The 17605-nt window shown below is 39.7% G+C and overlaps 1 protein-coding gene across 1 annotated transcript in view; it reads left to right on the top strand.

The window, feature by feature from the left end:
• The window catches only part of SH3KBP1 (SH3-domain kinase binding protein 1), a gene marked incomplete at its 5' end in the record, with an annotated part of 20179 nt that extends 6280 nt beyond the window's left edge, over positions 1-13899 (top strand). The window contains 5 exons of the mRNA XM_009884848.1: positions 5773-5882; positions 7230-7355; positions 9155-9426; positions 10832-10895; positions 13235-13899. Of these exons, the coding sequence (XP_009883150.1) occupies positions 5773-5882; positions 7230-7355; positions 9155-9426; positions 10832-10895; positions 13235-13276 (614 nt within the window). The remainder of the gene's footprint in view (positions 1-5772; positions 5883-7229; positions 7356-9154; positions 9427-10831; positions 10896-13234) is intronic.
• Positions 13900-17605: the final 3706 nt, after the last annotated feature.

The following is a 17605-nucleotide window of genomic DNA, read 5'->3' as shown; positions in this document are numbered from 1 at the left end:
TGCTGAAACATATAGTGTCAGTGTGAATTTTCTTAAGACATTCCCTGAAAGCTGTTTAACGTGAGTCCATTTTTCAGCATTTCCTCAGACTTTAGTCTTCAGAGCATTTGCTGGAGGATGATGGAGTACTGGCTGAACTCACATTATCCACTGTACTCTTTTTCTGTCCCTCTCCACAAGCCTGGTGCTAACTTGCCTGTAAGGATAGTTAAAAATACCTTACTTGTACAATTAAACAATTAAACAAACAAAAAAAAATTCCCCAGTATCTCATGTTTCCTTGAGTTGCATTTGCAGTTGTTCTAGAGCTGTTACGTGCTCATATTTATTAGAAGAGGTGATTGCTGTGCCTCTGAGTGGAAGAAAAAGTGATCTAATAAGATTTGGCCCACACTAGGGAAAAAGACAGAGAATCTTTCCAGTAAAACGTTGTAGAATGGAGTGGGTTTGTCTTTAAATCACAGGCTGTTATACTGTGAGACATTATAATTATTTTGCCTGAAGACACAGAGTAGAAGTTGGAAAAAAGAAAATACTAGTAAATATATGGGTTGGAGGACAAAATGTGACTCATATAATGAGGACTGAAGTCTGCCTACATCGGTTATTTCTTTTTATGCCGCTGTTCATGCTCATTTTAATACAGCGAAGCAAAGGAGCAGAATTACCCAACTGGGTTAAGTTGTAATATTTATGTCAATGAATGAAAATCACCCATAAACACAGTTTTGAATTGTAAATATTGTCATCAGGGATATGTTAATGCTCCATTACGTAAATTAATTAGGTCTCTTGCCCCGGAGGGTCCAGAAAAAGGCAGTAAACCAGAAATTTAAATCGTTCTCCATGTGTGTCAAGTTGAGGTGCCTGAAAGCAGCATATCCATTTCTTCTAGCTCAGTTTTCTTGACCTTTCAGTTCTTTCTTGGCATCTTCTGAATCGTTAAAAATAAAATCCTTATGAGGGCACTGGCAAGTGGTTAAGCAAAGCTCATTATGGCAGCTTTCTACGTTTAGCTATTAAAGCGATAAAAGTCAGGATTGAAATGGGAGAGGATAATTGTATGCTTTAGGAAAAGTGGCTGTCCAGTGACTGTCCTGGGAAGCCCAGTGAGCTAAGCTGTTTCCCTCCAAAGCAAGGAACCATGCAGGCAGGCCTCCCCGGCACACCGCTGTTACACTCCTGAACGCAGTAACCCTGCAGCCGGTGAGCCCTCCTGCTAAAAGTGTATTACCCAAATCTTAAAAGAGAGTCTGCAGTTCACCATGGGTGAGATTCTGCTGCCCTGACTCAGGGTGGGAGCATGGTTGTGTTCCTTGAAGGGTACGATGCTGTTCAGCCTTGGGAGTACATGGGAGTAGCAGAAACTGGGCACTTGAATTAGTTAAAATAATTGTGGTCTTCTGAAAATTCCCAGAAATATTCAGATTGTTGTTTGAGTTGTTTTTTAATGAGTGCTATATATTGAATGGACATTAATGCAGAAGATTTCGTCTGCAGTATCTCTGTCTCATTTGATAGCTTTCAGGATTATTGTATTTAAAGACAGTATGTATACCATTTCACAACACTGTTGTCAATCTTTTAAATGTATTGAAGATGATTATGAAGTGAAATCTACCTCTGTGGCTTTTGTGACATTATCTTCTTCAAATGAATTGAACGCCACCTTTGCTTCATTGCTTCCAGCCCTGCTGTATTTCTGTTCTCTGAAACCTCGCTGTTAGCATTCTGAATGTGTTGATTCTGCCATTACCCGTCACTTTCCATTACGGTTTTCTCAAGGTGAAATCTCTCTGCTAATTCAAAAAGCTACCTGTCTTCGTTATGTATAAATTACTTTGCCCAAAGACTAAAAAACCTAACTGTAAGATAAAGTTGAGGCCTAAACACATTTTATGCCAGAATCGTAAATGCAAGGGGGAGTAGGGGTAAGGAAGGAAGCGTAACCGTTTAACTTTTTCCTTCTGGGGTTTCTGTTGGAGGGATTGAAGGGTGTTTTCCAGGAAGGTACAAGTCTAATGAGCTGAGAACTTTTTCCTTAAATAATTGTTTTCCTGGATCTCAGCATTTTTTTAAAAACAGCATCAGCATGCTTTATATAACCATGTCTCCAAATGAACATAGCAATGGGGAAAAATATCCTATTCTTAACTTTCTTGGAAGGATACCAGGGAGTAATTCTGGCACAGCTAACATTTTTCGTATTCATTAAATATGTTTGCTCAGTAAGCCAGACATTTTATATTATGTGTACTACACTAGTATATTAGAATTACTCTCAAGTCTTTCTCCCCATTTCATGAATTACTTCATGAATTACCAGCTTGATCAGCAAGACAGTAATAATGAATGCATCTGTTTACTTGTAGAACAACTATCAACTATTTTTTTAATTCGAGAGTGCCACTGTTAATTGAAGGGTGCCCTTGGTATTCTGTGTGTTCAATAGAACCTTCCTTACTGTTTGTTATTACTAACAGACTTAGAGAAAGTTGGACCAGTGTAGAGTTCAGGTCTGTTGGATGCTGATGCTGCCTTACGGGCAGTTATCATGGCTGTGAATACTTTATTTTTAATGACATACCATTTGGTCCAGCTCAGGAAGGTTTTACATTTTGCTTATTAAGTAAATTTAAGGTCCCAATTTCTGATAGCTACAGAAATACAAACTAAAATCAAATCTCCGCATTTAATGATCTCAGTAATTATAATAAAGTCACAGCCATATAATCTTGCTTTCCATTAGCAAAAAATAATCAAATAACCAGTGTAAGTGAATTCATTACTGAATCTACAGTATAGGAAACAACAAGGCAGAGGTATCCTGAGTGGTTGCGTTTCTCATTTTCTTTACCAGTTTACTATATGGGAATTTTCCTGAATGAATATCTCTTAGGTGGTGACCATGTAAGGTGGTGATAACCTTAGATGCGTAGTGGATTTGGAAGCGAGAACCATATCCATATAAGGAGAACAAGCAGGGAGGGGATAAAGGGCGTATGGAAGTACTGGAAATGGATTTACTATTTTAGCATTGTACCAAGTGTTGTCCCTTACACTTAAATAGAATTTCATTTATAGTATCAGCTGAATGGCTGTGATTTCACTAGTTGGGCATCGGATTCTACCTGTGGAGTCTTTCCAACCTCTGCTCTGTTCTTTTCTTTTTAAAACTCAGGGCAGGTATAGGCTGCTTTAGTTTATTTTTCTAGCTATCAGAAATGTATTCAGAAGTGGAAAAAAATGGACAATTCCCAGTGTTTCTTGATAATAGAAGCTTTGCACAGGAGTGTTCATCTTTCATGATATTCATAAAATGCGTGGAGCAGATTTTATCTGCAAGTGCTCATGGGTCTCAAGGACACAAATTCATATACTGTCTGTATATCGATACATTTTACAATTTAAACATGAATATTTGACTATGCTGATCAAGTGTAGAACTCTAGGTATTTATTAGTTTATTTAAGCCAAAGGAACACATGGAATTAATGCCTTCACTATTTTTTTCATTGATGATTGTTTTCCATATTAGTGTAGATACTTATCTTCTGTAAGAACGGAGGAAGGGACAGTGGCGCTTACCAAAGAAGCAGCAACAAAGAGAGAGGGAAGTCACGCCTTTCTAGGATGCAAGATAACTTCAGCCTCTTTGCTGCCCTCCAAAGCAGTAGTGTCCTCTTCCTCTCAGTTTTAGCAGTTTGTATCAGTCCTCTGGTACTGACACTGATCCTTCCTTCAGTATGGGTGTTTGCGTGGCTGGGCACATGCTGTTGGAAAATGAGCTGGATTAAAACTAGCTCAGGAAAAAAACAGTAAAAACAGTTAGTTGGGAAAGGGTGGCTGAGACAAATGGAAGGATTGCTTCAGCCTCCATTTGTACTCGTGTCTGTGAGCTTCACATGTTTATAGACGAGTGTATATTTTTGGTGGCAATATATTCTTGCTGTGCAACTTGAAGTACCACAGTGGTGAAAACGAAGACAATGTATTAAAATACATCACTGATTTGCTGTGTGATCTTAAGCAAGTCTAGCTACCTCACGCATCAGCTTCAAACTGGATATTACTGGCAACCATCTCTTACATTTGCAATTTTTTTTTCCCCAGAAAATAAATTTTTACTTCCATTTCTCCTGTCCCGAAACCCTGAAGTTCTGTAGGACTCCAGATAGGTTTTGTGCAGTCTGCTAATGTTAGCTCATTTTTACTTTAAAAGCACTGTAGCCTCACCTGGTATGTTGGGTGCTGTTGAGGCTTTAAATTGCCAAATTCCCATTGACAAACTGGGTGACCTACCTTTGGACATAGGTTGCAACAGTCAATAAAAAAGCAGTGAAATACCTGGTAGAGGACAGTGGGGTCACTGGTTATATATAGGAAGAGTTGCTCCAAAAATAGAGTAGTATTTGGAGGTGAGTATCCCTAGACTATTTCAGGGCTATTGAAAGAGATCTCTTTTTTTCTTCTTCTTTTTTTATCTCCCAGAGATGGAAGAATATTGCTGAATAAGGAATGTCTGATCCCATTTACTTCCTAGCTGCCAAATCATGAGTACTTGGAATCAGTTTAAGTGTCCTTCAGTGTGTATAGTTTATTGCACAGACCCATTAATTCATTTCGTTTTCCATTGTGTAATTTTGTATAATGGTTGTAATACAGCAACAAAGCTGGATCTTCAGAGATTCATTGTTCTGTAACAGTTCTGAAAATAAAGAGCCCGGTATATATAACTATTAACTTAAAAGCTATATCTTCCTACATGTGTGCAATGAAAAATAGTGTCTGAATAATCAATATCATTCCAGTATTTGGTTCATGTCTGAATGTAATTTTACAGAATTTTGATCTATCTTGTCTAAAGTACCTCTTGTATGTTTTCTGACTCATTTCTGCTTAACGTATGCAGTAGGGCATTTTGAAATGGAGGTGAGTGAAACTGATATAACCCATAAAAATAGATGAATGGTGTTAAGCCATTTGATTCAGGCATGTAATCACAAGCTGTGGTATTCCTTCAGCCTTCACATCGTTCTTTCACGTAAACATGCTACCACGTGGTTGGATTCAGTAAACACTTCCCCAGTGTGTTTCCCTAACCATGAAGACAGTCGATACTGCGTTCTAGCAGACCAGTTTTTCCCGGGCTCTGTATAGCTTCAGGAGCCTGTTGGCATTTTTGCTAACCATAACCTCTGGGCTACTGGAGATACTCCTTTCACCTGTAGCTACCAGAAGCTGTGCTACCTCCAGCTGCAGGTGTCCAGGAACCTGCAGATCACTTCCAGCCCAATCATTCCCGTGCTGTGCTCCCCTAAGCAATTGCTGCAGGTGCAGCGCTGATAGTACAAGTTCTTGAGACAACACGTGCACTGTCTTATGTCTCCAATTATTGAGGAAAAAAAATTACTAACCTCTTTAATAGAAAGATGGAAATTTTGAAATTGTTTGTTCCATTCCATAGGACCCATGTTGTCATTTAGCTCTCACTAGGCTGAAAACAAAGCCAAAGGCTGCTTTACACGTTCCCACTCTGCTTTATTGTGTTTGAGATGGAAGAGTAATTGTGCTTGGCAAGGGTGACTGGATTACAGCTGCCTTTGACTTCCAGGGTCTTTTAGTGCCATCATGGTGCCTAAACATGTGCAGAACATTATGACACAATGGGGAAAATGGGATTTGATTTCTTTGAAATGAGAAAAAAATTGTGATTCTTTCCCTTTGAGGACAATTGCCAAAAAAACAAATCAACTGTATTTTATTTTTAAGACTTGGAAGGTTTTGACTCTGTAATACCAATTGCTGAGAAGCTTAATCATCCAACTACAACCAGACCAAAAGCTACTGGCAGGCGACCACCCTCCCAGTCTCTCACATCTGTAAGTTAATTTTCCTTTTCTTTTCTTTTCTTTTTTTTTTTTTCTGATTTTTTCCCCCTCCTATTTGTGTTCCCTGGTGTTTTTACTACATTTACACAGCAATTCTTTCACACGTACAGTGAGGTAGAGAGAGGCAGCTCAGGAAAATTAGTGTCAAAAGGCTGCCAGTGTTTTGAATACTGATGTTTAAAACATTCCCTCCCTTGCAAGATTTGTACCCCTTATTTGGGTGCTGCCAGGTATTCCTTGCCAACCATTACTGAGGCAAGAAGAATCCTTTATAAAAAAGCCTTTGGAATAAACCTGTTTGTACTAAGTATTAAGGATTTTGAAAGTCTTTCCCAAAAGAAGAATTTCCCTTGGTTTCTCTAGGACACTCTACCAGATTTTGAGGACAAACACACCGTTGTCAGCCTTCAACAGCTCTCCTTGAGCCATCAAGTGTTTCTTCTCATTAAGCTCACAATTGTAAATATAAGGGTGATTTAAATTTCACTCTCTAATGTTTATCTTTAGACAAGTTGGTCTCGTAAACCATACTTTGGAAACCACTGCTTAGTTTTTTGGTGTCCTTTTCTTTGGGGCTTGGGCTTTGTTCATTTCTGTGCTTTTTGCATTCTGGAATAGCAGAATGAGAGCAGCTACTGATGGTTACCCATGTCCATGTTGCTGAAATAAAACGAAGTGGTGGGGGAAAAAAAGGTTATTGTGAAATTAATAGAACACAAGAAAGCTTTCAAAATTGACTATGTACATAAATATAGAAACATAAAAGGCAAGTTCAAGGTCTTTCTTCCCCTGTCAAATCCATGGGGAAAGGAACAGGGGTGGAAAGAACCTTCCCTGTTTGCACCTTTACAAAGCGGCCATGCACAATGCCAGCAGTGTGCACAGGCAGCAGCCTGAGTCCTCTGAGGAGCAGCAAAGTGAGACCTGCACTGAGCAAAGCCATGGCAGAGCCGCCCAGGTGGCAGAGCTGGCATCCCCACAGCACGGTGCTCAGTGTCCTAGCCAAGTAAGGTACAGCTCTTCTTGCGAACAGGAGGGTGCTTTCATCTTATAATATAATGCAATGCAAAGATGCAAATTCATGTTGAATCCAACTCTTAAGTATATCTCATTTCATGAATGCTTCAAAAGCATTCTAGCCTTAAAACAAGACATAGAAAAATAGGGGCGGGAGAGGGAGAGTCCTGATTTTAAGTATTGTTACTTTGAAAATGATAACTAAAAATAAAAAAGTCACCACACAAATGCTTTCTTCTTCCTTTGTTAAATTTTTGTACAATGAAAATACCTGCTTTTTTTTTTCCCTTTCTTGGGGTGTGTGTGTGTTTGTCTACATAGTCGTCCCTTTCAAGCCCTGATTTCTTCGACTCACCAAGTCCTGAAGAAGAGAAGGAAGAACACGTTTCTATTGCACACAAAACTATTGACGTGTCAAGGAAATCAAGAACTGTTACAATATCACAAGTAAGTTAATTGGAATATCTCTGCTTAACCTTATCACATACGTCTTCGTTTTCTGAAAACAGTATTCAAATATTTATTTTTAAAATTTAATACAACAATCACCTGGTAACTGGCCCTTTAAAGAAGCTTAAAAGGGTAAGGTTTACTAAAGATTGTTCTGTGTTTAAAATGCAAGTCTAAAGTGAATTGCACAGTTAAAATGTCTCCATAACCATCCTGTGAAAAAATCATTCTAGTGTTGTAAATACATTTCACAGAATCGGAGAAGCTAGGGAAATAAATTTTAGAAACAAAGGCCTTTTCTTGCAGCTGTAAATTGAGTGTATGTTAGAAGATTCTGTGAGCAAGAAAATACAACTCTTTGAGCCACTGTAATAGTATGTGAATTTAAATTTGCAAGTATCATAACTTTTTACACTGGTATAATTGTATTCATTTTTTAGGCTTGTGCCATTCTTACTCTATATTGGTAGAAAACTAGAATAATCAAATACTACAGAAGGAGTATGTAGATCAGGCTTTAGAGGTTGGAGCTATTTTTTTAGTATATAAAGATACGTTTAATAATACAAATACTACATTCTAGTTGTCTAACAAAAGTATTTGAAAGATGAAGTCATGCACTTCGGAGGTCGAGTTATAAGGATAATGTTTTGCTATATAGCTCCCTCTTCTGGGAGCACTTGCATTAAGGAATGCACTTGGGCCAACATTCAAAATTATATGCTGGTATGCCAAGGATGTAGATGTTGTTCCTGTAAAACAAGATGACTGCTATCGGAAAGTAGCTGCTTGAGGCTTTAATGTTGATATCCAGTTAAGCTCTGGAATAAGGTGTTTGGTGTGGATAACTCCAGTTGTGTCTTGGTCACTTGCTCCAGGTTTGAACTCAGCCTGACATCTCTTTCAGTCCAAAGGAAACTTGCGCCTGCTGATATAGAGTATTATCCATGAAAGATCCATTTATAGGTACACATTACTCAGATATGAATACACACACACACACATATATATATATATATAAAAAATATGAAGAGAATATTGTTAAGGTCATGAAGTCAAGCATTCAAGCCACTGGAGTGATTCAGCTTTCTTGTGATTATAGCACCATTTTTATTTCTATGGTCACACTGTTTTTTTCTGTAGAACACTTTTTTTATGTGGTGGTTGCCCAGAACAGGTTCTGTGCTCAGTCACGCTCGTGTGGTGGGGAAGACTGTTTTTTGCAGAACTCGGTGGATCCTGCTCTTCCCTCCCCATCACACTTTCTCCTAATTTTCATCTGACCACTAACTTGTCTCTCAGTTACTTTGTCCAGCTAATGCCACCACCCCAGTCCCCAAGTCCTCACTTACAATGTCTCCTTCCATTTCCATGCTATTTTTTCTCAATATCTTACCCTAATTGCCATTCAACTTCACTATCTCTTTTCCAAAGATGAGTTGGAGCGTTTGCTAGGCCTTTTTTCTTACTGTTGGACTAAACAGATTTTCAGATACTCCTGGTAGCTGTCATATAGGTCTGAGATCTTGGAAATGCTTGTTGCTGACTGGTTGTAGCAATTGTGGAAAGTCTGACTGAAACTGTCTGAAATTCTGCATCTCATCTAGAGCCCCTCTGATGTACATGTACAAAGTTAATGACTAATTGTTATTCTTATCATGCTTTGGCCAAAACTGTCAATGTTTGACTACGGACTTTCAAGATTACTGAAGACCAGCAAAATACTTAATATTTGTTAGAGGTTTGATTTTCATAAAGCTGTCTCCAGACATTAAATGTTACTCTTTTTGTTGCAGGTGTCTGATAATAAAACATCCTTGCCTCCAAAGCCAGGAGGTTTGGCTAGTGGCAGTAACGTACAACCATCACTATCCCCTTCACCATCACCTGGATTTCACTCGATTGCTATGGGAACAACAGGCCACAGGTCAAATTCCCCATCCCTGTTCGGTACTGAAGGAAAGCCAAAGACTGAGCACTTGAGCCAAGGTCAGACTGCCCTGGAGGAGCTGAGAACACAAATTAAGGAGCTAAGAACCATCATTGAAACCATGAAAGACCAGCAAAAGTAAGTTCTGCATATCACAACTGTAGGTGGGATGCATCCGTTCATGCATGGTGGTGGCAGTTTCTTCTTGAGCTTGCCTTCATGTATGTTACTCGACACAGTTTGCCTTTGTGTTTGTGTGTGATTTTTGTCTGCTTTCCTGACAGAACACATTCAGGGGTGAGAAGGTCAGTAAAAAAGACTGGCACTATCCAGCTTTTTTTTCCTGTGTTATGACATAACCAGATGTTTATAGGGTGTAATCAGTGAATAAGGTTCTTATGTTGTTTTATTTGCCAGTAACTATTTGGGAACTTGTATGCATTGATCTAGTTGTATGCATTTGTTCTAGTTGTAGTACAAATTACTACAAGTTCCTCAAATTATTAAATCAATTTGTTGTTTAACTGTTAAGGCATTTTTCCAGGAAGCTCATATTACAAAAGAAGTAATTGAATTGTGATTAGGACATTTGAAGACCTTTGTGTTTATGACCCTGAATCTTACTATTTTAGCGTGGAGCATCTTTATTTTCTTTAAGCTGCTCTTTCTTTAAGCTGCTTTTAGGAGAAACTGGGGCTGGCATGTAGCTTTTGCTATTCCTGAGAATATTTAATATTTTGGAAGCTAAACATTCACTTACGTTGTCAGTTGCGTGTAGCCCAGGCAGGAAAAAGAAAAGGGAAAGCGGCGTGGAGAGACTGTGGCAGAACAGAGGTGTGTGAGGAGTTTGGGTGACGATGGGCATGGTTCCAGCTGGATCTAGCCAGCGAGCACCACTGCTTTGCCTCTTAGGCTGACCCCTGCTTCTCTAGTCTCCCCAGCCCTTCTTGCACGGGCTGCTTCTGCCTTCTGGTTTCTGTCTTAAGGTGAGATCACTCAGTGGGAACATGAGAAGGTGTCTTCTCCTTATACCTATGTTCCCCTTCCCGACAAAGAAGTATGACAGCAAATCCAGATTTGGGATCATTGCCTTATAAATGAAGTTGAAGGTTACATTGTGTTGCTGGCATAAACAGCTTTTCAGTGGCTAAAGTATGTGGATAGCATGGGCAGGATTTGTGTTACCAGTTGCTATAACCCACCAACAACCAATCCATCTACATTTTGTATGGAAAAAAGGGCAACTGTGTGCTGATACAGTGTTGATACATCTAGTCCAGAGCAAAGCCTGTGGATTCAGGGCTGTTAGGAGGAAATGTATTATTCGTTAGCCATACGGGGAGGAGGGGCTGTCCTTATATAGAAAGTCTTGCTTCTCTGTAGTATAGCATATAGTATACGAGAGTATGCTGACTTTAATTAGTTGTTCGGAGGAAAAAGGGTAACTAGTGAAGCAGGGACAATATGTCTCCAAGAGGTGATGTTTTAAATTTCACTAGCGTAATCGTTTCCATTCCAAGCTTTTTTTGCATTCTTTTAACAGAAAAGAGATTAAACAGTTGCTGTCTGAGTTGGATGAAGAAAAGAAGATCCGTCTACGATTGCAGGTATTTAAATTATTTATAATGTTACGGAATATTGGCAGGTTTGATTTAGCCGCAGGTATGGGACATGAAAGTCTGCTAAGATACCTAGCTTGCAGTGAATCAAAAACTACTAACATTTCTGAAAGGGATATACCTGTTCCCTTCATAGCGTTGCCAGTCTGTGTCATATATATTGCAATACTGGGTTCTTACTGAAAAGCCTGATAATTATCTAAAAATTTATCAGCACAAGTAGACAAATGAAAGAAAAAAAATAAACATAATATAGGAGTCAAACTATGATATTCTTTAGTCCCAGTTTTAATGGTTTGATTTTGTTGCAAATGAAATCATGTCTTTTTAAATTATTTGCTCTCTCCCAAAACGTTATATTTTGTAGTAGACTTGTCTTAGTGTTGATATGCTTAGAATATGATTTCTCATAGCAAGATTTTTATGTCTGCTTTACAGACTATACTCAGGTTGGCTTTACCAAAGCATCCTAAACAATGTAAAAGAAGGTGTTCTGACTAAGAGCCCAGTTACTGCTACCATAGTTTGTATAGTACCTTAGCTCCAGATGTTGTCGTGCTGACTTAGTCATTTGCCAGGTAGCACACTGCCCTATTTGTGTGAGAGCTGGACCTTTGCTCGGATCATTGACTGTGCTGCTTCGATATGGAATGACATTGAAACTGCTTTTCTGGGTGTTGGAGGGCTATTTGTATAATGCCTTTAATAACATGCCTTAACTTGGTCAGCTCTGAATTGGTCAGGCAGTTGGACTATATGATCGTTGTAGGGCCCTTCCAATTGAAATAGGCTAGTCCTATTCTATTCCTTTCTTTTCTTTTCTTTTCTTTTCTTTTCTTTTCTTTTCTTTTCTTTTCTTTTCTTTTCTTTTCTTTTCTTTTCTTTTCTTTTCTTTTCTTTTCCTTTCTTTTCTTTTCCTTTCTTTTCTTTTCTTTTCTTTTCTTTTCTTTTCTTTTCTTTTTTCTTTTCTTTTCTTTTCTTTTCTTTTCCTTTCTTTTCTTTTCCTTTCTTTTCTTTTCCTTTCTTTTCTTTTCTTTTCTTTTCTTTTCTTTTCTTTTCTTTTCTTTTCTTTTCTTTTCTTTTCTTTTCTTTTTCTATTCTATGTACTTGATAAATGGTTTAGTATTGATTATATTTTATATTTTCATGGTATAGGTCAACCGTATTTGTAATTTGTACTAGGGTTAGAAAATCGAATTGTAATTTCACTGGGCTGTTCCTGCTCAGTAAAGTGCTTGCAAACATGGCAACGGGTGGCAGAACTGGGGTCCATCAATGTCTGTGCTCCAGGGCTGCCTCAAGGACTTCATGCGTGCAACCACATAGGAGTATGGCTTCTAGTAACACAAAATTCATTTTCAGCTAAAATTTAAATTTATTCAGATAAAATCAATGAACATTTTTAATAGTGGTTATTGATCAGGCCAGACTATTCAAGGATGGCTTTATGTCTTCATACAGAGACCTGCATTGATGATTTTAAAATTATGATCTTATAGCTGAATGCTTTTACTCCAGTTCAAACGTTGCTTATACTGGTAAATGTTCAGATGCTAACCAAGGTGGCATCATTACCTTTATATGAAGACGAGAGTTCAACACACAAAAGATGCATTAGTTTAAGAGTGCTCTGATAGTTATAAAGGAGCACAGCTCCCAGTCCCTGTATTAAAGAAGACTGCCTTGAAGATATGGCGCAGTTGAGCGCTGCGGGTGTGTTTGAATAAGCCTAATACCCCTGCCTCAGTGTTTCCAGTGTCTGCCAGAGGAGCCAAGTGTACAACTAGGCCTGATGATGGTTTCAGCCACATCCTTTCACCACACAACTGTACGTCCATCAGAGCCCTTAAGGTGCCTGGACGCAGGCTTGTCAGGCGTGCAGAAGGCAACTGCCTTCCCTACAGCAAAAGCCATCCCTATAGGGAGAGACTATAGGTTTTGCTCCTCAGCGGCCAGTGTTCATTGTCAGCAGTTCGGCTGACTTCTGCCAGGTGTAAGTGCAGCAGCTGGTACAGGTACACAGTGCTCATTCTGCAAGTAATTCCTGCCTGGCTTGTAAAAGTTGTAGTTTAAAGAGTTTGGAAGGTCTTGCAGTACATTCAATGACTATACTTGTCAAGCTCTGAGGGGAGGCAGCTGTGAGTGGTCATCTTATGCAGCTGAGAAGGTCACCTCAATTTGTGAAATCTGTGGAAATAAGAGTAGCATAAAACCCATACTCGACACCTGTGGACAAGATGGAACGTGTGCTTTTCAAGCCACACCAGCTGTGCCTCAGTTTGTTAAAGCATCTAATTTCATCACCAATATTTTTCTTTTCTTTTCAGATGGAAGTTAATGACATAAAGAAAGCTCTTCAATCAAAGTGAATACTTGATAGGTGGAATGTTGCATTATTCTTCATGACTGAGACTCAAAATTATGCCCCAGCCAAAATAACTTTGTGCCAAATGATTTAAGAATTGCCTCAGCATCCCTTTATTTGAAGGATTAGCACAACAGTTGATAGCACAACAAAAATACCAACAATGAGGACAAAATTTCCACCCGAAGCAGTGCTGTGCGGCACTAGTTGTGACTGAAATTGATCTTCTTGTGCTAAAGGCTCTCTACTTCAAGATCCTAGGTGAAATGAAAACTCAGGCAGTTTAGTCCATAGTGGTACTATTTTGATGATATTTTTCCATAAATAAAGTGTATTTCAGATTATCTGTTTACAAGCTTTATGATTTTGACTTTTGGTTTTTAATTGTCTTTTGTCACAGATTTTAAAATGTTTGTACTGCATATAGCCAGGAATGAATGTTAACGTTGGGGCTGGAGGGATTATTTTTGCTTCGAGATAGAACAGCCTACTTTTTGTTATGGTTTTAAGTTCTGTTAAATATGCAATTTTATGTCCCCAAATCCCCTACAGTTTAAACTTACTTTGTGTACAGTAATGTATTTACAAGAAGGAAACAAACCAACAGAAATCTGGTCTTTGCAATGATTTGTGCCTTTCTTTGCCACACACTGACTGGAGCCGGTTGCAAGCCAGGTCTCCCTAATGTAGCTACCATGACGACTCCTGTCCCCGGTGTCCGGCGGAGGTCACCTTCTCAGTGTACAGCTGCTCAGTCAGTAGAGCCAGGTTTGTGTGAGGTGGCAGGACAAAAGGGCGCAGCTGGGAGCAGCTTTGTCTTGAGCAGCTGTGGCTTTTTAGCTTTCCTGGTTTTGATAGGCCTCTCCCTCAACTTGAATGTTCATCTCCGCTTGATTTTCATTAGATGATTTAAACGCCCGCCTCTGTCCCCAACTTTGCACAGAGTGAACAGAATATGCATTATTAAAGCAAAAATAAATAAAAGTAATCTATAAAACATGAATAAAAAGTTGTATTATTTCATGCACAAGGTTCTCTATCGTGTGACATTGTTTCATTTGCTGTTTATGTGGAATTGTTTGCCACATTATCTTGTACACTTACAGACTGATACACTTTATAGTCCTGTTTTTGCAGCAGGACTTGCTCTTCATCATTTTATTGAACCTGATGCTTAATTCATTTCTTCCAGTTTCTTTGTTTGCTTTCATCCTTTCAAAATAAGGTCTCTCATTTTTCTGGTTGTGGTTTTGTGTGTTCTTTACTTGCAGCAGAGTATCTATCTTGTACCTTGTCAGCAATCTCCGTTAAAGCATTTAAATAATGGATATTTGCACAGCGTGGAGTGAGTGGGTGAGTGATATTGGTGATGCTTCAGAGTGACAAAAAAAACCCACACAAAGGATCTATTTGTCATCTCATCAAATGCTAGAGCTGGCTTCAGCCAGCATACCCTGTATCACAGCTAACCACCCTGCCTGCCAGGAGCTGGATGAGATGTAGTGTTCGGCTGGCTTGTCACGTTCACACATGGTTGGCAGAGTTCCCACAATCTTTTTGATATGCATGGATATATAAAATACACACTCCACCGTACCCGAATCTTGCTTTATGGGTCTCAGCTGCAATACAGAACCTCACTGCTGGGATGGTTTCCTCTACCATAGCATTTGCTTCTGTTGTAACAGTGGTGTCTGAAATTGAAGGGTCAGATAGTGAAACTTGAGAATTTTTTTAAGGTCCCAATACATAGCTCAATGTACTCAAACACAGCCCTAATAAAATATTTTATCACTGAAATGTTCTTATTTAACATTTCTAAATGACTGCATTAAAATATTTTTGTACGAGGAATGATAGTCCCACCATAGCTTGCCAGCAATAAAGATTTCTAGATTACTTCCATGTTTTTTCTGAAGGTAGTAGAAGAGTTAGGAGAACAGGAGAAAATGAGGTATAAGGAATAAGAATTCTGTTTGGGTTTGTAGTCATACATTTGCAACCTGTATCCAGAAATGAGCAGCTCTGGTCTCCTAATTGCATCCCTGGAAAGAGATAAACTATTGTATCTGTGGTAAATAAAGTATTGATTCCTGAGTTGTGACACAGAAATATGAGACATTGCAGAAATGTTCCATTTTTTGCAAATGAAAGTAAATTTGGCACAGTTACCTTATGTTACATTACATTCTTTTTTTTCTCCTGTTGAGATGATAACTTGTCATTTTATAAATCAAGTTAGAAGTCCAACATACCATGTTTTGTAAAAGAATGTCAAATAAGATTTTGTGAAAATGCTTTGTTTTGAAAGTTGATTATTCTGGAAGAAGAGATTTTGTAGAAATACAAGCTCTTCTTGCTGCGTTTCGTTATAATAACAGACAGTATTTCACATAACACATGGATTTCCCCTTTTTAAAGAGGATCAATCGTGCATTAAACCTGTGGATATAAACTGCTGCTTTTAAAAATGTTTGGGTTTATATTTAAAGGAAAATGGGAAATGCTGGTGAGCTACAAAGTGATTTTGATGTGAAAATGATTAAATACTGTTGTTTGAAGAGTTGTGTAAAATGACTTTTCATTAATGTGCACACACCGGTCGTGGCAGACTTCTGCCTATGCATAGAAGTCAGGTGTGAAACATCAGGCTCATTCCTTTGGATGATAATATTCAAATTCTTGATTTGGAAAATTTTGAGGTTATTAAGAAAACAGTTTTATATTCTCTTTATGTTCTTCTTTTCAACTCTAAAAGGAGCAAGTATTTCTTAATGCGAGGTCATAGCACTTAGGACTTAAAACAGTTCTACATGGAAATAAGATGGTAAATGTTCAAAGTGTTTATTAAGTTTTGTTACTTAAATTTCATTTTCTGTGTTTTTCTTATTAACAATCCATTTGTAAATGAGCAAAAGGGTTAGATGAATCTGTTCTTGTGCTAACAGGTCAAAGGATTGAACACAACTATATGCAGTACATTTTTGTTTCTAGGTGTATGATAGCCAGCTGCTCAGTAAATATTGTGAGCTACTCTGTGTATGAAATGTCCATGGGAGTGACATACTCTGTGACAGCCAGGACTGAAATTTGCACCTGTGCAAGCAAGGTGAGAGAGAGAGCGCTGTCAAACACCCTCAGAAATTCACGTTCTGGTGAAGTTACAGAATCGTTTCACTCATCTTGTTGTGGAGTTGACACGTGTGAGCAGACCCCACTCTCCCCCTGCCCACCCTCCTCAACAGGTTCCTCAGCCGTGGAGGTGGCTGCCCCGGTGTTACCAGCTCCTCTGCACAGTGCCCTGTGTGTGGGGTCAGTGCCGGCCCAAAAATACATTTGCTGCCACAGGGCTGGCGTGGCGTGAAAATGTCGTGTGTTCCTATGAACTCCTCGGCTATGCCACATTGCGGTCATAACTGTGCTGGCAGCTCCACACACTTCTTGCCTTGTTTTGGGGCTGTTATGCTCCTGTGGGCCTGCCTCGGGATCTGGCTGTGGTCAGGGGGGCTGCAGTTTGTGGGTCCCACAAATACCAAAGCACCAGAAGACAGAATAGGGCTGGGGTGGGGGTGATGTGCAGCTCTCCCGCCTGCAGGAATGGCCGGTCAGCAGCATCTGCTGCAGTGCGAGGCCGGGAAGAGGTGTGAGGTCTCTGGTGTCCGCTTCTCCTCTGAAGAAAGGACCCCAGGGCTGGAAACAGGACAGAGGCGCATTGATGAGGAAAGTATGAAGGTTGGGTAGAGAGAAGATACTTTTCACGCAGGCGGGCTGTGGTTTGAAAGGCAGGCAGGAATACCACTTAAAAGTAGGAACAACCAACCACTCTGCAACCTGTGCACTGAGGCGCCTTTTCAGCCGTGTGGGGTGGCAGTGCTGCTGGGCAGCTGCGGTTCCTGCAGGCTTCTGTAGGGAGAGTCTTCCAAGCATTGACTTCTGTCCAGGGCAATCATTAGGTCAAAAAGAGCCAGAGAGGGTGGAGCTGAACTCCCCACAGTAAACACCGGGTGCTTGTATCCAGGGTTATTAACACCCTCCAGCCAGAAATTAGATTTTGCTTGGCAAATTTGGCCTCAGCTGACTCTTGAGCTGGCCTAGGCATCAGCAGCCGGTTGCCTGCGCCCCGGCCCATTCACTCTGAGCTTCCTGCAGCTGCTTCCCTCCTCCTGCCACTCCGCTCCGGCCCTTCTCTGCCTTTGGAAAATAACCAACTTCCTTAGGTCATTGTCAGCCCTGAAGCTGAGGGGCTGCCGGGGCTTCCCAGCCTGAAATAGAGTAGCTGAGGAAGGAAAAGACACTTTTGCAATGTCCGCAGGAAGCTGTGGTGCTCTGTGTG

Source organism: Charadrius vociferus, unplaced genomic scaffold (genome assembly GCF_000708025.1).
Source record: "Charadrius vociferus isolate BGI_N301 unplaced genomic scaffold, ASM70802v2 scaffold200, whole genome shotgun sequence".
NCBI classification, from domain to species: Eukaryota; Metazoa; Chordata; class Aves; order Charadriiformes; family Charadriidae; genus Charadrius; species Charadrius vociferus.
The sequence above is the reverse complement of the archived record's forward strand: the minus strand, read 5'-3'. Positions and strand labels throughout refer to the sequence as shown.